Here is a 22,565-nt window from a genome sequence, read left to right as displayed (position 1 = left end):
TTTCTCAACATAAGATGATCATTGTCTTCAATTCTGGCATGAAAGGCAGCAGGTGACAAACATTTAATCAAGGCATACTATACTTTAAAAAAAAAAAATCATGCCTCTAGATGTGTGCGTAACCCAGACAACTTCCTAAAACAGAGTACCTCACATGAATATTTACAATCCTGCCTTAAAAAAAAAAAAATCAGTACAAGAAGCCAAAGCACAAGCTGCACCTTCGGATCAAATAATCCAGCCTGTTAAAAGCTGAACCCTGATTACAGGAATGCTGGCAACCCTTAAGACAGAATGTCAGCATCATTCAGTGTTTGTTTTTTTTTCAACACTGGAGCTCAGAGAGAACACAGAGTAATAAGAACCCAGGCTAATCATTTATTTTTGAGAAATCCCCTGAGTTTACTGAGTGAAAAAAAAAATTCCTTTAGTTTGTCGTCACACAAGAAAAATATAGGTATTCATATATAAATATAGCCTTCATCATCAGATTACTGCAGAAATTTCAAAAATTAAAAGATGAAATTTTTTATATTACTTACGAATCCTACAAGACTGAGAAATTGATTACTCTATTTGATTAGTGAAATACAAAACAGCCACTAGGGAGTGCAAGCCAGTGTATCTCTTATGCCGGTCCCAAGCAAATGGTGAGGGTTGTTTCAGGAAGGGCATCTGACCTAAAACACTTTTGCCAAAACTAATATGCGAGTTCATATAAGCGACACCATACAGCAGGGGTGTCAAACTCACTTACAAAAGGGGGCCAAAATTAAAACCTTTTGTCAAACTAAGGGCCAATTTCAGAAACGACATGAACTCAAATCAGATACCGAACATATATTCTTGGTCACAGATTCCTCAACAAGAGTTTGATTGGTCTCATTTGATCTTCTCTGTTGTGCTTTCAACACCATAATCAAAGATTACTGAAAAAAATTCAAAGGATAAAAGTATTTTACGTTTCACATATCATCTTGGGGGCCAGAGATGATGTCAACGAGGGCCACATTTGGCCCCCGGGCCTTGAGTTTGACACGTGTGCCATACAGGATCGGTCGAGGCCCAAGTAAACAATGACCGCCACCGGTGCTGTTGACAAACGGGGTGCCGACATACTGTAAATTGTAGTACTGTTAGATGAAGACCACGAAGAGGGAAATGTGTCAGGAGACAGAGGGAGAAGAGTAAAATCAAGAATGTAGGACTGAGGGTTGCAACTCTAAATGTGGAGCCAATGGCAGGCAAACGTAGAGAGCTGGCTGACATGATGCAGAGAAGGAAGGTAGATGTTTTATGTGTCCAAGAGACCAAGTGGAAGGGAAGTAAGGCTTGCATAATTGGAGCAGTGTTTAAGGTGTTTTACCATGGTGTAGATAGAAAGAGAAATGGCGTAGGGGTGGTCCTGAAGGAGGAGTTGGCAAAGAATGTAGTAGAGGTGAAAAGAGTGTCAGATATGGTGATGAGCCTGAAGGTAGAAGTAGAAGATCTGATGCTAAACATTGTCAGTGGTTATGATCCACAGGTTGAATGTAATGTAGAGGAGAAAGATAAAATTTGGAAGGATCTAGAAGAAGTGATAGAGACTATTCCCAAGGAGGAGAGAGTGGTGATCAGAGCAGACCTAAATGGACATGTTGGTGAAGGAAATGGAGGGGATGAGGAAGTGATGGGTTTGGTGTCAAGGCTTCGTGTCAAGGAAAGAAACCAGGAATGACAGATGGTGGTGGATTTTGCCAAGAGAATGAAAATGGCTGTAGTCAACACATATTTCCAAAAGAGGGAAGAACATAGAGTGACCTATAAGAGTGGAGGCAGCAGGAATATAAGGAGATGCAATGTAGAGCAAAGTGGGATGTGGCAAAGGCAAAGCAGAAAGCGTATGATGAGTTGTATGAGAGGTTGGATACTAATGATAGTGAGAAGGACTTGTACCAATTGGCTAGACAGAGGGATCAGGTGGGAAAGGATGTGCAACAGGTGAGGTTTGTTAAAGATAGGAATGGTAATGTTCTAACAAGTGAAGAGAATGTGACGGGAAGATGGAAGGAGTACTTTGAGGAGCTACTGAAAGAAGAGAATGAAACAGAAAAAAGAGTCATAGAGTCAAGAGGTCATAGAAGCTGTGGACCAGGAAGTAGGAAATATTAGTGAGAGTGAAATCTGGAAAGCTCTGAAAGAATGAAGAAGGGGAAGGCAGTAGAACCTGATGACATGCCAGTGGAGGTTTGGAAAGATCTTGGAGAGATGGCAGTGAGGTTTTTGACTCAAATACTCAATGACATATTTGAGGGTGAGAAAATTCCTGAGGAATGGAGAAGAAGTGTGCTGGTGCCCATTTTTAAGAACAAGAGTGATGTACAGAGTTGTAGTAACTACAGGGGAATTAAGTTGATGAGTCACACAATGAAAATCTGGGAGAGAGTTGTGGAAGCTAAACTTAGAGGAGAGGTAATTATTTGTGAGCAGCAGTATGGTATCATGCCAAGACAGAGCACCACAGATGCCATCTTTCTTTGCGGAGACTGATGGAGAAGTACAGAGAGGGTCAGAAAGAACTTCATTGTGTCTTTGTGGATTTAGAAAAAGTAAATGACAGAGTGCCGAGGGAGGAGGTGCGGTATTGCATGAGGAAATCTGGAGTGGCAGAGAAGTATGTTAGACTGGTACAGAACATGTATAAGGACAGCAGGACAGTGGTGAGATGTGCTGCAGGAGTGAAAGATAGCTTCAAGGTGGAGGTGGGAGTGCATCAAGGATTAGCTCTGAGCTCCTTCTTGTTCGCTCTGGTGATGGACCGACTAACAGTTGAGGTCAGGCAGGAATCCGCATGGACTATGATGTTTGCAGATGACATTGTGATCTGTGGTGGGAACAGGGAACAGGTGGAAGAGAACTTGGAGAGGTGGAGGTATGCACTTGAAAGAATAGGAATGAAAGTCAGCTATAGTAAGACAGAGTACATGTGTGTGAATGAGAGGGAGACTGGTGGAACAGTGAGACTACAAGGAGCAGAGGTCACAAAGGTTCAAGTACTTGGGGTCCACTGTCCAGGAAAATCAGGAGTGTGGTAAAGAGGTGAAAAAGAGAGTCCAGGCAGGATGGAGTGGATGGAGAAAATTTTCAGGAGTCAATTATGACAAAAGGGTGTTAGCAAAGGTCAAAGGAAGTTTACAAGACAGTTTTGAGACCAGCATTGTTGTTTGGTCTGGAGACAATGACAAAAAGACAGGAGAAAGAACTAGATGTAGCAGAAATGAAGACGTTAAGGTTCTCCTTAGGAGTGACAAGGATGGATGGGATTAGGAATGACATTGTCAGAAGTACAGCAGAGGTTGAACAACTGGGAGATAAAGTTGGAGAGGCTAGATTGAGATGCAACATTTTTCAGTCAGCTCATCTGGAAAGTTTCTTTTTTTGTGCTGAAACGTTTCGCCTTCGATCTGGAAGGCTTCGACAAACAAACTGGTTTGTTCCACTTTGGAGTAAGTTGTTGGGGGAAGAATCAGTTTTGTTGTGTGTTTCCTTGACTGATGAAGCCTTCCGGATCGAAGGCGAAACGTTTCAGCACAAAAAAAGAAACAGTCCAGATGACCTGACTGAAAAATGTTGGATTGTATACCTGGATTATTGAGCATGGACTTTATTCTAGACTGAGATGGTTTGGACATGTCCAAAGGAGGGACAGTAGGTATACTAGTAGAAGAATGTTAGAAATTCAGCTGCCAGGAAAAAACTAAAAGGAAGGCCAAAGATGAGATATATAGATGCAGTGAGAGAGGACATTGAGGTAGTTGGAGTGAGGAAAGAGGATGCAGAGGACAGAGTGAGATGGACAAGGATGACTCGCTGTGACGACCCCTGAAAAGGTAAAAGCTGGAAGAAGAAGAAGAAGAAGAAAGAAGAGTGAAATCCCATTCTTCCCTTCTGAGAAACGCATGAAGCTGTTACATTTATTATAAATTGAAAGGGGGAAAAGAGGAAAAAAACAACAATAATTTTTAATTTTTTTAATTTTACCCAGAAAGATTCCTGTGGAGTACCCTTTGGCAGTAGGTTTTTCTCCCCTGTCAGAGTGCAAGGGGAAGCAGACCCCGTTGCGCCCGTAGTAATTCCCAAAGATGTCCTCGTTCATGAGCGGCACGGCGGCAATGATGAACCCCATCAGCCACAGAGAAGACAGGATCACCTTGTATTAGAACAACAAACAGGCAAAAACTGTAGTACTCTGCAAACACACAGTGAAAAACTATTAAGAGCATCTCTGACTCAATGAATTTCCACTTTCTCATTGACATTTAATTAACTGAAGCCGAAGCTACAAGATTTACTTCAGACCAATAATCTTCTGTTTATTGACATTTCAGGCTCAATCTTTGTCAGGAGAGAAAAATGTAAATAAATAAATAAAACAGCTTTCTGCTTTAAATGACGTTTGATTTAAAGAAATATTTCAACTAAACATGCCAGTACTTAAATATGAGAATGTATAAAACTGAGATCAGCTACGGTAAATAATTGTAAAAGAAGACATGAACTGATGATTGGTTTAAGGGCAGAATCTGTTCAAGAGGAATTGTTCTGCCTGAATGCTCAACATGATCACTACAATTTCAACGTCCACTGCTGTGAAAGGTGGGTGATTGTTTAAGTGCCTGTGCGTGTGTGTCTGTTAGCAAAATATCACATTAACTATTGGACGGATTTTACTGAAACGCTGAAAAAATAATTACTGAATGTGCTTCTACAACTGATTAAAGTTTGGAGTCAACCTGATTCAAGATGGCTGCCACAGCACAAAGAACATAAAGACAAAATCAGTCAATTTCACTGATTGATATGGCATGATCATATCCATCAATCATCATCACCATCACATGTTCACGGTAAATTCATTTAACGCAATACTCGGTTGAAGTGACTTACTTTTAATTAAACAAGAACAAAAATAGTGACATCATATTATGTGTACAATTTTACAATAAGAAAACGAACGCAGCATTGCAAACCTTCTATGCACTTGGGCTGAAATGAAGCTCCACATATTTTTAAAGTTCTTCCTACTGTTCTTGGAACTGTTTGATATTGTCTAAAACAGGTACATTTTAAAGGTCGCAGACTTTTAAAATGTACCCGAGCTATTTTTAGAATATTGACAGAACACCGCCGGAACCATTGGAGCTCATACTTATACCCCTGAAGCACAGAAAAGCCTGGGTTTTACTGATGGAGGGATGGGCAATTATTTGACACTTTAAACGACCGAAGTGAGCTGAGCTCAGTTTTTAATCATTTTAAATCAAAGTAAGTAGAAGTAATGCTTTGAACAAATTATTTTATGATGCTTTTTTTTGTTGTTGGAAAGTGTTGCTCTGTAGTCAGGATTTACAAATCCCCTGAACACATCCCTCACAGACCAAAGGTTCTTTTGGCATGGGCTACAGCGACTGCAACAGAATTGATCCTTGGTGATCGCCACATTCGGCATGCTGGGTAAATCCGTGTCCTGAACTGATCTGACTTGATGCAATCTGACAAGATTTGCTCTTAGCCTCGGAACATGAGAGAACATGGCGTCTGATAAACTGACCTGAGGTCTGATTAGTTGAGATCTGAGCTCAACAATAAGATTCTATTAAAACTTTTAGTTAGAAATAATGTTTTTTGCCTGCGTGTGTACATGTATTTGTCCGATATCAAAATATCAAATGAGTCACTGACAGATTTTACTGAAACTTTTGAAAGGAATCTTTTGTTGAATATTTACATACAAACTTTAATCTATTAAAAAATAGTAAAAAAATAAATAAAACACTGCATAAGCAGTAAAGTAAGCAGCAGTAAAAGAGTCTGATGAGCAGATGTGCTTCTGAAGTAACATCTGTAGAGACATGAAGCCCTGACAATCAGTCACATTAATAATGACGGATGTTTTTAGTGTATTTCTTCTCTCTGTGCGTCACAACTTCCAATGTCAGCGGCAGGCCTGTATTTTCATGCAGATGATGTGACCGATTTACTTCAGTTAAACAGAAAGTGAAATATGCACAAACTGATGACAGACTGCCAAAAACAATTACCAGTCTACCCTGTGGTCATTAAAACATCTGTGCACAAATAAGGTTGAGAAAGATCCTGTTTAGCTGGAATTTGTTTAAACAGGAACTCATAATGTGATTCTGTCTGTACAGACTGAAAGCAGCTGGAAGTAATCTGACTTTACAACAGATTTTGTCTCTGAGACATGAGCAGGTGGCAGGGGACAAAGTGAAGCAGAATTTATGTTTTATAGAAAGATTGTGCTGAAACAAACATATCCTGATAAAAAAATGGATTCATGCCAACTAAAGCAGATGTTTACAGTAGCAAAAACTTGTGAGAGCTACCACCAAATATGTTTTAACATGCTAAGATTGATCAATTACATAAAAGGCGGACACATTTTGATGCAGTATTTCTTACAGGATGAGATAGTGCATTTCCTTGGCTCCTAAGGAACAAGCCTGCCAAATCTGAGCTAGAAAGTGGATGAACAGTTGATAAAAGCAAAGAACTCCCATACAAAGACAGACTTTCAGTCTTTGATCAGATGAGTCAACTCACTCCTGTCTGAAGCTTGCCTGGGCGGAGGTTGCTGAAGGGGAAGACAATGACCAGGAACTTCTCTAGGGTCAGATATGTCAAGAGGAGAACAGACACCTGGAACAAAACACATAAATCATAAATAAAAGTTTAATAAATGCATTTTGTTCCATTCAAACATTTCAAAGTCAGTCCTATTAACACACTCGCTGATAAAAACATTAGGCGCCCAGAAGGGACGGTCTTGATAGTGAATCAAGACACATTAGATGATGTTTTTCCAATGTTTTGCTGCTGTATCTCATCTGCTTCAGGGTTGGACATGCTGTGTATTTAGGGATGGTATACTGCATACCTTGGTTGGAACGAGTAGTTATTTGAGCAACTGTTTCCATTTTGTAATCTTGAACCAGTCTCCTCATCAACAAAGTATTTTTGTCCACACAACTGCTGCTCATTATTAATATATTTTACCATTTTCTGTAAATACTAGAGATGGTTTTGTGTAAAACTCCCAGTAGATCAGTTGTTTCTGAAATACCTAGTTCAGCCCATCTGGCACCAACAACAACTATATTCAAAGTAACTCAAATCCCCTTTCTTCTCCATTCTGATGCACTATTTGAACTTCTTCATCGTGTCTGCATGCCTAAAGGCATTTCGTTGCTGTCATGTGATTGGATAATTATCTATTTGTGATAACAAGCAGTTGAACCCAATAAAGTGGCCAGTGAGTGCATTTCAATTAACGCAGTGTTCCCATTCTTATTTTCCTAATGGTAGTCTCGTTTCCTGCCAATGTTTACTTTTGAACTACTTGTAAAGTTATTGTCAACCCAGTAAAACAAAAAGTTATTTTGCCGACATCCTGAACACAAGTACAAATTAAACATAAGATTCTTGTTGAATAAAATCTACATACATAACTAGAGTTAAAACAAAAACCAAAACAACACGATATAAAAACACACTAAGGAACTGCAGAAAACACTGGTAAAGTAAAATGTCAAGTAATCAGAAAATAAAAAGTTCATTTTAAGCAGTTAAGGATAATGTTATAGGCCTTAGACTTGCTGTTCAGTGTGTCTATAATAATGTGTGTACTTTTATAGACATTTGTGAGAAGGTAAAAGTTAAAGTACCTCAGAAGAGAGCATGGCCAGAAATCCAATGGTGCGACATTCCACGCTCTCCATCCAGATCAGGGCGTTTTGATTGTACTGCCCGCGGAACTTCACATCGTACACCCCGACAAAGAACAGGTACACACCCATGAGGCAGTCTGCACCTGGACGATAAGAAACAGATTATGCCCAGAGAAATCCTCCAAGTATGACATTACTAAATGTGTCCAGCTGGCACCCGCTGGTGCTTCCTGTTGGACAAGAAATGTCTCATTAAAATGCACAAAACAAAATATTGCTCGCCTTGAGAGCAGTCAAGAGTAACAACTTGCAGGAGGAGACCCACATGCAGGTTTGAATGACGATGCCTGCAGGTGGGTATGTGTGGGGGTGAGAAGTGAGTCAATGGAAGAACTAATCAAGCCAAGATGATTTTAATACTTGAGCACCTGTTTTTCTGCTCGAAATAAAAATTGAATGATAAGAATAAAAAACTAAACATGAAAAATCAGAAAATACAGAGCTCTGCAAGTAAGAACTGAGCACTTGAAAGTTACAGATGTGTAAAAGGTAAATGAGCAGAGGAAAGACAAAGACTGCATTTATGGGCAAATTTCAAAAACAATAATTAGCTGAAACAGCCAATCTGGGTGTGAGGATTATAAATTGACGTTTGCACATGAAACCCAACTAAAAACGAAACAAAACTGAGAGCACAAAATGGAAACAAACTGAATGATGTGACCAGCAGTTGAAAAGGATTTATAGATGATTCCAGTAAAGACCCTTCATAAACACATTTTCACTGTGTTAAAGACTGAACACCTCTGAGGTTCTTTATAGATAACAAACTTTTTGTACATATAGTAATTTGGTTAAATAGTACATTTGTTTCTGAGTTTCCTAAAAATACATTTAAATATTTCAGCTAAAGCTTTCATAATCAACATAACTAAAATGAAAAATGGCTTTTTTTAAATGATAGTTTAGATCTTTATAAGTGAGGTAATGTCAAAACGTTTTGGGCAGTTAGTATCTTACCTGTTGTAGATACAGTGGTGCTTGAAAGTTTGTGAATTCTTTATGTTCTCTAACTATCTTTCAGACCGGAGGCAATGTGTTCAACATAATGGTACTTCCTCCAGTTATTTAACAGTCAACAATGGTGTACCACAAGGCTCAGTCTTAGGACCCACCCTCTTTACAATCTACATACATAATGTAGGTAAAAACATCCCTAATGCATCCATACATTTCTATGCTGACGACACAGTTGTTTATTGTCGAGCTAAAACTGTTGCTAAGGCTTTCCAGCTTTTGAAATCTGCATTCAACTACATCCAGACAGATTTGTTTCGCCTCAAACTTGTCCTAAATGCCGACAAAACCAAAGGGATGCTCTTTTCAAATAGGAAGTTGGTCCCAGCAGTTCTTCCTCCGATTTTATCCTCAAATGGTGTCCCTATTGAGTTTGTTGATTCCTATAAATATTTGGGTATCTTGGTCGACTCACATCTCTCTTTTAAGCTCCATGTGGAAAACTTTATAAAGAAACTGAAAGTTAAACTGGGTTTCCTTTTCAGAAACAGATCCTGTCTAACCCTGAATGCTAGAAAACGCCTTGTATCTGTGACCTTCCTTCCCTCCATTGATTACGGTGACATTATTTACATGAACGCTCCTACAAGAACCCTGCAGATGTTGGATGCTGTCTATCATGGTGCACTAAGATTCATAACTGGCTGTGATTATCGTACCCACCACTGCACCCTGTATTCACTGGTTAACTGGACATCATTAACTTCACGCAGACTCTCTCACTGGTACATTTTCATCTTTAAATCACTTCTTGGTCTGCTGCCTTCATACATCTCCTCCTACATGTCTCTGCGTGAGTGCAGCTACGGAGTGCGCTCTCAGGACATTATTACCTGCAAAGTTCCCTCAGTGAGGACTGAACTAGGCAAAAGGGCCTTCTCCTATTCCGCTCCTGTTTCCTGGAACGTCTTACAAAAAGATTTGAAGCTCTCGACCTTGACCTCTCTAAGTGGCTTTTTAAGAATCTGTTGGACACCTGGCAGGGTCCAATGCTGACATGTTCCTGTTTAGTTTTCTACATTTGTCTTGGAATCTAGCTGTTTTTTGTTTTGTTACCTTTTCCTTTTAGCTATCCTATTTGTTAAAAACAAACAAACTGTAGTATGCTTTTTTTATAACTGTTTATTGTTGTTGCTGTTGTCCATTGTTGTCATCTTTCTTTGTTGAAATCAGGTCTCTCTTGTAAATGAGTCCTCGAGGCTCAATGGGATTTACCTGTATAAATAAAGGTTGATTGATTTATAATTGTTTATATTTCTCCATAAATATGACCTAAAACATCATCAGATTTTCACACAAGTCCTAAAAGTAGAGAGAACTCAGATAAACAAATGAGACAAAAAATAATATACTTTATCATTTATTTATTGAGGAAAATGATCCAATATTACATATTTGTGAGTGGTAAAAGTATGTGAACCTTTGCTTTCAGTATCTGGTGTGACCCCCCCTGTGCAGCAATAACTGTAACTAAATGTTTCCAGTGACTGTTGATCAGTCCTGCACACACACTTGGAGGGATTTTAGCCGTTCCTCTGTACAGAACAGCTTCAACTCTGGATGTTGGTGGTTTCCTCACATTAGCTGCTGCTTCAGGTTCTTCCATAATATTTGGATGGGCTTAAGGTCAAGACTTTGACTTGGCCATTCCAAAACATGAACTTTATTCTTCTTTAACCTTCTTGCTGCAAGTCATTGTGTTGCTGCATGACTCACTTTCTCTTGAGATTCAGTTCATGGACAGATGTTCAGACATTTTCCTTTAGAATTCTCTGATATAATTCAGAATTCATTGTTCCATCAATGATGGCAAGCCGTCCTGGTCTAGATGCAGCAAAACAGGCCCAAACCATGATACTACCACCACCATGTTTCACACAGATGGTATCAGGTTCTTATGCAGGAATGCAGAGTTTTCCTTTCTCCAAACATAACACTTTTCATTGAAACCAAAAAGTTATTTTTTTGGTCTCATCCGTCCACAAATCATTCTTCCAATAGTCTTCTGGATCGTCCAGGTGATCTTTAGCAAACTGCAGATGAGCATCAATGTTCTTTTTGGAGAGCAGTGTCTTTCTCCTTGCACCCCTGCCATGCACACCATTGTTGTTCAGTGCTCTCCTGATGATGGACTCATGAACATTGATATTAGCCAATAAGAGAGAGGCCTTCAGTTGATTAGAAGTTACCCTGGTGTCCTTTGTGACCTCGCCGACCATTACACACCTTGATCTTGGAGTGATCTTTGTTGGTCGACCAGTCCTGTGGAGGTTTAACAATGACCTAGAATTTCCTCCATTTGTACACAATCTGTCTGACTGTGGATTGGTGGAGTCCAAACTCCTTACAGATGGTTTTCCTCAATAAATAAATGACCAAGTATAATATTTTTGTGTCATTTGTTTAACTGGGTTCTCTTTATCTACTTTTAGGACTTGTGTAAAAAAATCTGATGATGTTTTACGCTGAAGTATAGAAAATTATAAAAGGTTTACAAACTTTCAAGCACCACTGTAGCTATTTGAAGGACCTAAATTTTAGAAATAAGGTTAATTTCTATTAGACTGATGAACTAACGACTAATCTGAGCAAAGTCAGGATCAAAGTGGGTTATTGCTCTCATAACACACTTATTCTTCTAAAATATTGTAACATTGCAGCAGAAAATGCAACAGCTACATGTAGATGCGCTTAATAAGTAAAAAAGCATTGACTCCAATATGATTGAATATGTAATGTGAAGTTTACAATAATTTAATAGATTAGAAAATAGTGTTCACATAGAACCACTATTATTTATCTGAGATTGTAGTTGTTTTAAAACAGCAGCTCATCAATCCTGTCAAATTTAAACACGTTTTTTTTTTTTCCAAACTGAAGACTTTTAAAGAGCTATACAACAGGTAAGATATTAATGGTTCACAAGCCTTCAACAAATCTTCATTTCAAAGGATCTAAACTATTACTTTATAAGGTAGGCAAGACTATAGACATCAGCATGTGAAGACAGAATTTTTAGGTTTTGTCTGACATTATAATTAGGCTTTTCAAAAAGAGCAAATCTGTTTCAATGGTTTGTTGTCAGAGATATAATTGCTTAAATAAAAAGGTCACTCAGACATTAAAAGCAAAATATGGAAAAAAAAAAAAAAAAAAAGCCTAAACTACAGTGAATGAATGAAACAGATTTTCTGAACTCTGCTAATAAAAATAGCAGCTAAATCTGAAATATTTGGCCCTAGGCTTGAAAGAGCAAATAATTTGTTTACGTCAGTGGGCTCTTCTCTTTCGACTGGCCTAAAAACTAAATGTTCCCACCCCAGAGTTGTTGAGTGGGGCTCTGAAAGCTTTTGGACTTATTTCTTACTTCAACCCTGCAGCCTGAAATTACGCAGTCAGCAGGAAAAATGCCTTTTAATCTTGAGAGACAGGCGGGTGTGTGTGTGTGTGCTTGTGTATGTGACTTGGTAGACCCACAAAAGTTGCTGAGACCAAACTGAGTCATAAATGAAGTAAAAGGTCAATTCTAGGGCTTGGATTACAAAGGTTTAGATTCTGTCAGAATAAGGTTAGTTATATTTAGTGTCTGTTTAATTCATCTTAAACATGAATAAGACCTACTAGGACAATTCAATGCTGATGAAATATTGAAATCTAAATCTAAAATATCGATATCTAAACAATATGTAAAGAATGTTGATATCAAAAATACTTTTAACCCTTAGATGGTCTCATAAAAATAAATAAACCACTCTTTTTTTTTTCTTGGTGTTCTTATTTATTTATTTATGTATGTATGTGTACATACATACTTATGTATTTATGTATGTTAGGAACATAGGAGGATCTACGGTGGAAGTGGTCTCCAGCTACAAGTAGTTGGGTGTGCACCTGAATGACAACCTGAGCTGGAGCGGCAACACCACCAGCCTGATCAAGAAAGCTCATCAGAGACTCTACTTCCTCAGGCGGCTGAGACGAGCTGGTCTGGGAAGCTCAGTCCTCACCTCCTTCTACAGGTGTGCAGTGAGAGCATCCTGTGCTCCAGCATCAACGTGTGGCATGGAGGCTGCAGAGAAGTCTGTTGGAGTCAGTCTCCCCACCATCACAGACATCTACACCTCCAGATGCAGGAAGAGGGCCACCTGCATCATGAAGGACCCCACTCATCCAGCACACACACTTTTTGCCCCAGCTCCCCTCAGGCAGGATGTTACGGAGCATTAAGTGTAGAACCATTACACTGAGGAACAGCTTCTACCCTGAAGCTGCTAGACTCTGGAGGTGTAGATGTCTGTGATGGTGGGGAGAATGACTCCAACAGACTTCTGTGCAGCCTTCACTACTCTCTGCAAAGCTTTTCTTTCTGCAGCTGTTCAGCCTCCATGCCACACGTTGATGCTGGAGCAGAGGATGCTCTCCACTGCACACCTGTAGAAGGAGGTGAGGACTGAGCTTCCCAGTCCAGCTTGTCTCAGCTGCCTGAGGAAATAGTCTCTCTGATGAGATGATTATTATTATTATTATTGATGATTATTTGTTTGTTTATTTATTTTTGTGTTGTCAATAAACATGACCATTCTTGACAGAGTTTAAAAATCCTTTTAAAGTTTGTTTTACTTTGTCAAAAGCTCCCACAACTTTCCAGTAAAATTACTGCACTTCAGTGTTTCTTGGGGGGAAAATCTACCATATACAGTAGATATCCATTATAAATGCATTTTCTGATATGATATTAGCTGAATATTTGTAAAAATGACTGACTTATAGCCATTTATTGTGTTTTCAAAAGTAAATTAGTTTTGGTGGCCATCTTGAATTGGGCTGACTTCAAAGATCAATCACTAGTAGATGTGCATCAAGCGATTACTTCCTGAGAGTTTCATTAATATCTGTTCATTTTCTTCATGAACTATTTTGCTAATATGGCTGACAAACAACACAGAAACAATTACACCACTGCCCAGCTTTTTTAGCAGCAGGAAATAAATATAGAGCATAAAGACACATATGCTCTCTGCTCAAATAAGTTAAAAAAAAAAAGGACAATCCTAATGCTGTTAAAGATTCTGCACAAAACTCCTACCATTAAATCTGTCATCCCAGTTGTTTCTTGCAAATGCATAATTCAGCACAGCCATTCAGAACATTATTTATACGGTATCATACTTAAACCAGAGGGGGTGACTTTTATTTACTGCAAACTACATGCAGCTCCCTCTCTGCTCCCTGCCTCACACATTATTTTCCATCTGCACCTGTGGGACTGCAGCTTAGAGAAGTAGGACTGAATGTCCTTAGGCATTATTCCATTACTTCTTTTTCATGCTTGATTACTGCAGACTGACAATTTACACTGAGCAAGTTCTTACAAAATGCTAAACGTTACTGTGATGCTCTACCTGGTGCCTCATCTCGTAACAAGCATCTATGTTTTTAATTATAGACAAAAGCAAGCCTGATGCATTACTTATTCCCTGTCTTTGAAGACTTGAGTTACATTTTATGACTCGAAAATGGCTTTCGCTTTCCTGCTATTTCTTTTTCTCTTGATTTTATTGCTTGCTGCCTTAGGCGAAAGACAGTAACGCTCTTACCCATGTTTGTGTATGTGTACCAGTGGACAGCTTTTAAAAAATTTTTATTGAACCTTTATTTCACCAGGAAAATCCCATTGATATTATAAATCTCTTTTGCAAGAGAATCCTGGCCAAGAGGGGCAGCAGCACACAGAGGTTACAGAACATTTAATGAAAAACTTTTAATGAAAGAACTTTTAGGAACTTTTAACAACTTTTAATGAAACTCTCAGAAGTGAATCACTTAATGTACATCTACAGCAGATTAACTTTAGGAGTCAACACCACTCAAGATGGTAGCTATTAAGTGATCTCAACAAACACAAAAATGGCTGCAAATATCTAAAGTAGCTGAGAGTCATCCTCAGCACACTCCCTGAGCACCATCATATTTTGTAATACTCCCTGGGCTGCCACCTTACCGTGGTGGAGGGGTTTGAGTGTCCCAATGATCCTAGGAGCTATGCTGTCAGGGGCTTTATGCCCCTAGTAGGGTCACCCATGGCAGACAGGTCCTAGGTGAGGGACCAGACAAAGTGCAGCCCAAACACACCCCTATGATGGAAAACACAAATGGACCTAGTGTTCCCTTGCCCAGACGTGGGTCACCGGGGCCCCACTCTGGAGCCAGGCCTGGAGGTGGGGCACGTGGGCGAGCGCCTGGTGGCCGGGCTTTTACCCATGGAGCTCGGCCGGGCACAGCCCGAAGAGGAGACGTGGGTCCCCCTTCCCATGGGCTCACCACCTGTGGGAGGGGCCAAAGGGGTCGGGTGCAATGTGGGATGGGTGGTGGCCGAGGGCGGGGACCCTGGCGGTCTGATCCTCGGCTACAGAAGCTGGCTATTGGGACGTGGAATGTCACCTCACTGGTGGGGAAGGAGCCTGAGCTGGTGTGTGAGGCTGAGAGGTTCCGGCTAGAAATAGTCGGACTCACCTCTACGCATGGCTCGGGCTCTGGAACCAGTTTCCTTGAGAGGGGCTGGACACTCTTCCACTCTGGAGTTGCCCCTGGTGAGAGGCGCCGAGCAGGCGTGGGCGTACTAATTGCCCCCCAACTTGGTGCCTGTGTATTGGGGTTCACCCCCGTGAATGAGAGGGTGGCCTCTCTCCGCCTACGTGTGGGGGGACGGGTTCTGACTGTCGTTTGTGCTTATGCACCAAACGGCAGTTCAGATTATCCACCCTTTCTGGAGTCCTTAGAGGGGGTACTGGAAAGTGCACCTTCTGGGGACTCCCTTGTTCTGCTGGGGGACTTCAATGCTCATGTGGGCAATGACAGTGAGACCTGGAGGGGTGTGGTTGGGAGGAACGGCCCCCCTGATCTGAACCAGAGTGGTGTTCTGTTGTTGGACTTCTGTGCTCGTCATGGATTGTCAATAACGAACACCTTGTTCAAGCATAAGGGTGTCCATATGTGCTCTTGGCACCAGGACACCCTAGGCCGCAGTTCGATGATCGACTTTGTCATCGTCTCATCTGATCTGCGGCCACATGTCTTGGACACTCGGGTGAAGAGAGGGGCGGAGCTGTCAACTGATCACTACCTGGTGGTGAGTTGGCTCCGATGGTGGGGGAGGATGCCGGTCAGACCTGGTAGGCCCAAACGTATTGTGAGGGTTTGCTGGGAACGTCTGGCAGAGTCTCCTGTGAGACGGAGTTTCAACTCCCACCTCCGGGAGAACTTTGAACATGTTCCAAGGGAGGTGGGGGACATTGAGTCCGAGTGGACCATGTTTCGTGCCTCTATTGTCGAGGCGGCTTACCAGAGCTGCGGCCGCAAGGTTGTCGGTGCCTGTCGGGGCGGCAACCCTCGAACCCGATGGTGGACACCGTCGGTGAGGGATGCTGTCAGGCTGAAGAAGGAGTCCTATCGGGCCTTTTTGGCCTGTGGGACCCCGGAAGCAGCTGATGGGTACCGGCAGTCCAAGCGACATGCGGCTCGGGTGGTTGCTGAGGCAAAAACTCGGGCATGGGAGGAGTTCGGAGAGGCCATGGAGAACGACTTCCGCACGGCTTCGAGACGTTTCTGGTCCACCATCCGGCGTCTCAGGGGGGGGAAGCGGTATGCCACCAACACTGTTTATAGTGGGAGTGGTTTGCTGCTGACCTCAACTCGGGATGTTGTGGGTCGGTGGGCAGAATACTTTGAAGACCTCCTCAATCCCACCGGCACGTCTTCCACTGAGGAAGCGGAGCCTGGGGACTCTGGGTCGGGCCCTCCAATCTCTGGTGCTGAGGTCACCGAGGTGGTTAAAAAGCTCCTCGGTGGCAGGGCCCCAGGGGTGGATGAGATCCGCCCAGAGTTCCTTAAGGCTCTGGATGTTGTAGGGTTGTGTTGGCTTACGCGACTCTGCAATGTTGCGTGGACATCGGGGGAAGTTCCCCTGGATTGGCAGACCGGGGTGGTGGTCCCCCTATTCAAAAAGGGGGACCGTAGAGTGTGTTCCAACTACAGGGGAATCACGCTCTTAAGCCTCCCTGGTAAGGTCTATTCGGGGGTTCTGGAGAGGAGGGCCGTCGGATAGTCGAACCTCGGATTCAGGAGGAACAGTGCGGTTTTCGTCCTGGCCGTGGAACACTGGACCAGCTCTACACTCTCAGCAGGGTCCTGGAGGGTGCGTGGGAGTTTGCCCAACCAGTCTACATGTGCTTTGTGGACTTGGAGAAGGCTTTCGACCGCGTCCCTCGGGGGGCCCTGTGGGGGGTACTCTGGGAGTATGGGGTACCAGGCCCTTTGATACGGGCTGTTAGGTCCCTGTATGACCGGTGTCAGAGCCTGGTCCGCATCGCCGGCAGTAAGTCGGGCTTGTTCCCGGTGAGAGTTGGACTCCGCCAAGGTTGCCCTTTGTCACCGATTCTGTTCATAACTTTTATGGACAGAATTTCTAGGCGCAGCCAAGGTGTTGAGGGGATCCGTTTTGGTGGCCTCAGAATTGCGTCTCTGCTTTTTGCAGATGATGTGGTCTTATTGGCTTCATCAGATCGTGATCTACAGCTTTCGCTGGAGCGGTTCGCAGCCGAATGCGATGCGGCCGGGATGAAGATCAGTTCCTCCAAATCCGAGGCCATGGTCTTGAGCCGGAAAAGGGTAGAGTGCCCTCTCTGGGTCAGGGAGGAGGTCCTACCCCAAGTGGAGGAGTTCAAGTATCTTGGGGTCTTGTTCACGAATGAGGGAAAAATGGAGCGTGAGATCGATAGGCGGATAGGTGCAGCGTCTGCAGTGAAGCGGGCGCTGTACAGGTCTGTCGTGGTGAAGAGAGAGCTGAGTCAAAAGGCGAAGCTCTCAATTTACCGATCAATCTACGTTCCCACCCTCATCTATGGTCACGAGCTTTGGGTTGTGACCGAAAGAATGAGATCTCGGATACAAGCGGCCGAAATGAGTTTTCTCCGCAGGGTGTCTGGGCTCTCCCTTAGAGACAGGGTGAGAAGCTCGATCATCCGGGAGGGACTCGGAGTAGAGCCGCTGCTTCTCCACATCGAGAGGAGCCAGTTGAGGTGGCTTGGGCATCTGTTTAGGATGCCTTCTGGACGCCTCCCTGGTGAGGTGTTCCGGACACGTCCCACCGGAAGGAGGCCCAGGGGAAGACCCAGGACACGCTGGAGGGACTACGTTTCTCAGCTGGCCTGGGAACGCCTTGGGATTCCCCCGGAAGAGCTGGCCCAAGTGGCTGGGGAGAGGGAAGTCTGGGCCTCCCTACTTAGGCTGCTACCCCCGCGACCCGACCCCGGATAAGCGGAAGAAAATGGATGGATGGATGGATGTATGGGACAACTCCAACTCCATCTTTTGTTAGCATAAGACAATTTATTTTAAAATTAGGCCTTGAAAAGCAGTGAGCGACAGGCATTCCTTCAGGTACTCCATGCCTTTAATTTACAAAAAGACGTTGTAGATGTTCAGATTAGGGGGTTCAAGATTAATCCCAATTCTTACGTACAAACTGAAATGCATTCTGGTGCTTTTACTTTTACAAGCAGTTTATTTTATGTGTTAAAAAATGTGAGAGTGTGTGGATACTCACAGCAAAGGACTTTGATACAGGCAGCATGCAGGTTGTTCTCCGCACGAATCAGTGATCTCATGCCGATGACTAAAAGGTTTCCAAAGCAAGTGAAGAAGGCCATGACCCACACAGACACCCGCAGCACCATGTTCGCCAGAAGGTCCTCGAAGGATGAGATGCCATCTGTGTTGGGCTTGCAGGACCTGACATGAGGTGCGTAGGAGCAGTACTGGAACTTCTTAAAGTAGCTGACGTGAAAATAAAAAGGTGGTGACAGAGGAAATAACAGAGTTAATTAGATAAATAAAAGCAAAAACAGGCTGGAAAAAATATATCTAAATTATACATACATGTGGGAGAGGTTCTTCATCTGATGAAACATCTTTGTCTGAATATCTGGGATTTCAATACCTTCCACAGACCTAATGAAAAGAAGTAAACATCAAACTACAGGACATACACTCTTAACCACCATACTGAGGATAGTTTTTTAAATTATTTTCAAGCTGGACTTTTCTTTTCCAAAGGGCTACATGCTGGTGTAGATTATCAGTCATCCACAACATGGTTAATTTATTTATTTTTAAAAAAGAATTGGACCCAAAGTTTAACTGTTTATTTTTTTAAAAATTGTTTTAAAGGGCGATTGGAGCATTAGGTGTAGGACTTAAGTTCAAAAGGATAGTCTGGTGGATTTGAAGTGATGTTCTGTTGATAGGTAGCACTTTATTAGCCTTGATATCAGGTACAGAGCACGGAGTGTGGCGACAGAAGCAAAAAGTTTTGTCCAGGTTAGGCTAATGGTTAGCTGAACTGAGGCCAGCTTGTAGTGTTTTTCTGATTAAAAACAATCTAAAAAATGTCATACATGTGTGAAATAATGCTACGTTGGCTAAAATTAAACTTCTACACTTTTGTATTCTGCTGTTTGTTTAGTTTGCTGCTGTTTTCTCAATCCAACAACATCCATCTTACTAAATGTCATCATCCAGAGGTTGTTGAATGCATCACGCAAAAGTGAAAAGGGTTATACAGGGATGAACGATATTGAATTTTTGGCCGATGTCCGATATGCCGATATGTTAAAACTTATTTGGCCGATAACCAATACCGATAACAATACCGATATCCCCCCCTAGACCTACTTACAGAGACTACAATTCTCTGCTGTGGAATTAAAATACTACATTATTCTGCATGGTCTTTGTCAGTTTGGCCAACTACCAAATGCAGATGCCAAAAAGGGGGCTGAAAATAATGTAACACTTCAACTATGATTTTGTTTAATGTCAAATTTATTCATGACATTTACTCTAACACAATGACAACACTCAAACAGAGCAAATTTGTAAATTTTCACATATTTAAACTGAACAGTGCGTGTGATGTCATAACATGCTGGTGCTGCAGGCATCCTTGTCACTGAGTTGTCCTACAAAAACAGTGCCATGTATATATATATATATATCTAGATAAACACCGCCTTTTATATCGGTGAGTTATTTTGATGGAATATTTGATATTTAACTTTATCGCTAATATTGTCCGATACCAATACCATGCTGATCATATTGTGCATTCCTACTTATTATTAGCTAATCCGGCAAATCTTTGACACTGGTATAACATTTTTATATTAGTTGTTTTATAAGCCTGAAAGTAAACAACACAGGCTCTGGTTATGCTAGATGGGGACAATTTCTGCACTTTTCTTCTTACTCTATGCCTGATGTCTTGGCTCATACGGTACTAACTATCCACCCATTCATCCATCATCTTTACCGCTTCTTCCTTTTCGTGTCGCGGGGGTCACTCGTGTTCATACTACCGATGCATATTTGGCAGAACATCACTTCAAAAATCTCTAGACTATTCCTTTAAGTTTAGAGCTCTGATTGTAAATAATTCTGAGTTTAGGGGCTAAAGAGGGCACTGTGTAAAGCTTGTGTGTACTTACAGAGACTGAAGACGTGTCAGGTGGCTGACGTGGCTCGGATGAATTTGAAGAGGATTGTACGATATATTTCTTAGGAAGGATAGACATAATGACAGATTTATTAAAACTTTTCTTGATTAAATATGACACAGTTTTCAGATAAATGAAGGAAGCAGACTGGCTCTGGTCTGAGAATAAACAGCTGTCTACTTCCTGAAGAACAATTTTTCTCCAACCAAAACCAGAAAGACAGGAGCGCTCTTGAGTGTCGCCTCATCAACATTTATCTGTATTTGTGTGCTTGTGTGTTTTAGATTATCATCGTTTGATTTGCAACACTTCATTTGTTCTTCCCACTTTCAGCAACAAATCCCCAACAAACAAAACAAAACACACAGCAGGTTCAATTATGATCATATAGGCAAAAATTAACAAGTGAGTTTTCTTTGTTTTTTAAGAGGTGCAAATTTTTTTTATTTATTTGCATAATGTTTGTCCACAAAATAAGAAATATTCTAATTGACTGAACATGTAGTGAACCAACGTCAGCACAACTGGGTGAGATCCAGAACAGAAACCATAAATCCCATCCATTCGATACTTTTCACACAGCTGCAGAAACCACAAAACATAAAACAGTCTGCCAGACAACTTCAAGGAAAACTGATGTCGAATAAGACATGAATCATGAAACCTTCCTGGTCAGCTTCCTCAGAACAGGCTGTTTTCTTGTAGAAATGTGTCTCCATCCATCTTCATGCATTTAAAAAAAAAATTAATAACACATTATTTACACCAACTACTACCAAACACACCATGTGGATCTCTTTAACATGATGCATGAAGCTGTGATATGTACAGCAGCTTTTATTAAAAAATATGGGTGTAAACTTTTAGGAGAATCAGATGTTCTTTAATTTTATATAAAGTCGTTCATCATTTCAAACGAGATACTTGTTTCTTGTTTAATGGTTTTCAAAATCTATTGCACTTTTTATGCTTTTGACTCAGCTGGATGACTTTGCAAACACACATCGGCTTGTTTTCACCAATAAATTACTGTTTTAATTAATTAATGTGCTTATTACAATGTGTGCTGCCAGCTTGAGTTCTAAACATGCGGACCACATTTGCCTCAACAAATCTTTTTAAAAAAAAGTATTTGAGGTGTCAAGTTTTTATTACGATCCACAATTTACAGTGGGAACATTAGACAGTATGCATGGTTTTTACAGGTACATCTCACAAAAAATAAGTAAGAAAATCATGAAAAGGTTCAATATATTTTGTCACTCACTTCAAAAAGTGAAACTCATATATTACATAAATTCATTCCACATAGAGTGAAATATTACAAGCCATTATTTCTTGTAATTATGGTTTACAGATAATGAAAACCCAAACCTCAGTGTTTCAGAAAATTAGAATATTTTGATAAAGTTCCATATTGGAAACTCATGCACATGTTGCACAGACAATTCTCAGACATGAGCTACAAATGTTGCATTCCTCCAGTGAAGCCACTTTTGAAACAGAGACAACGTCAGAAGCGACTCCGTGACTAGCTCAAGAGAAACGTCACACACGGTTTGGAACATGTTTAAAACTCAAGCGACTAGAAGCTGTGCAAGTAGAAAACCCCACTAAAGTCTCAAGATATTCTTTACACTCCCTCATTTGATAACTAGACACAGCCCAATGGGGAACCACCTTTTTGAAGAGTTTGTTTTCTCTTTTTCTTGGAAAAAATAGATGTCAGTTACTTACAATTTCACAAGGGTTTTGGAAAGGCTCCTAAATGTGTTCTTTGGCAGCTTCTTGATCCTGTTGCTGGACAGATTCCTTAACAGGGTCAAAAGAAAATATATATATAAAAATGGAAAACCAACGCAAAAGTAGCAAATGATTTGTAGAGTTATTTACTAAACACAACATTTAGTTTATTTGTAACAAAAAAAGACATAAAATAAGCACAAAGTCTTAAAATGATTGCCAAATATAAAACATTTGAATGAATTTGATCAAAACTAAATCTGCAGTTTTATTTTATTTGCTGTTCTGCCAGTGTTTTCATAGACACGGGAAAACTACTTTCATAAGGTTCATTGACACTGAAAATAATGTAAAGGAAATTAGTTGTTTACCTTGCAATAAATTATCTCAGTTCTGATCAAAATGTCAGTGCAAACAATATAGATCAAATTCTATATAATGTTTTATATTTGGCAATATATATATA

General features: G+C 41.1%; 1 protein-coding gene across 1 annotated transcript in view; it reads right to left on the bottom strand.

Annotated features, from left to right (window-relative positions):
* rxfp2a (relaxin family peptide receptor 2a) overlaps nt 1-22,565 on the bottom strand; it is a 122,267-nt gene that overhangs the window by 1,792 nt on the left and 97,910 nt on the right. The window contains exons 12-18 of the mRNA XM_037687368.1: nt 22,094-22,168; nt 20,348-20,416; nt 18,741-18,812; nt 18,409-18,638; nt 7,725-7,870; nt 6,604-6,699; nt 4,021-4,189 (exon numbers count right to left, since the gene is read on the bottom strand). Coding sequence (XP_037543296.1) covers nt 4,021-4,189; nt 6,604-6,699; nt 7,725-7,870; nt 18,409-18,638; nt 18,741-18,812; nt 20,348-20,416; nt 22,094-22,168 — 857 coding nt within the window. The remainder of the gene's footprint in view (nt 1-4,020; nt 4,190-6,603; nt 6,700-7,724; nt 7,871-18,408; nt 18,639-18,740; nt 18,813-20,347; nt 20,417-22,093; nt 22,169-22,565) is intronic.

This window comes from Nematolebias whitei, chromosome 14 (genome assembly GCF_014905685.2).
Source record: "Nematolebias whitei isolate Nwh7 chromosome 14, NemWhi1, whole genome shotgun sequence".
Lineage (NCBI taxonomy): Eukaryota > Metazoa > Chordata > Actinopteri > Cyprinodontiformes > Rivulidae > Nematolebias > Nematolebias whitei.
Note: the sequence above shows the minus strand (reverse complement) of the source record. Positions and strands in the feature narration are given on the sequence as shown.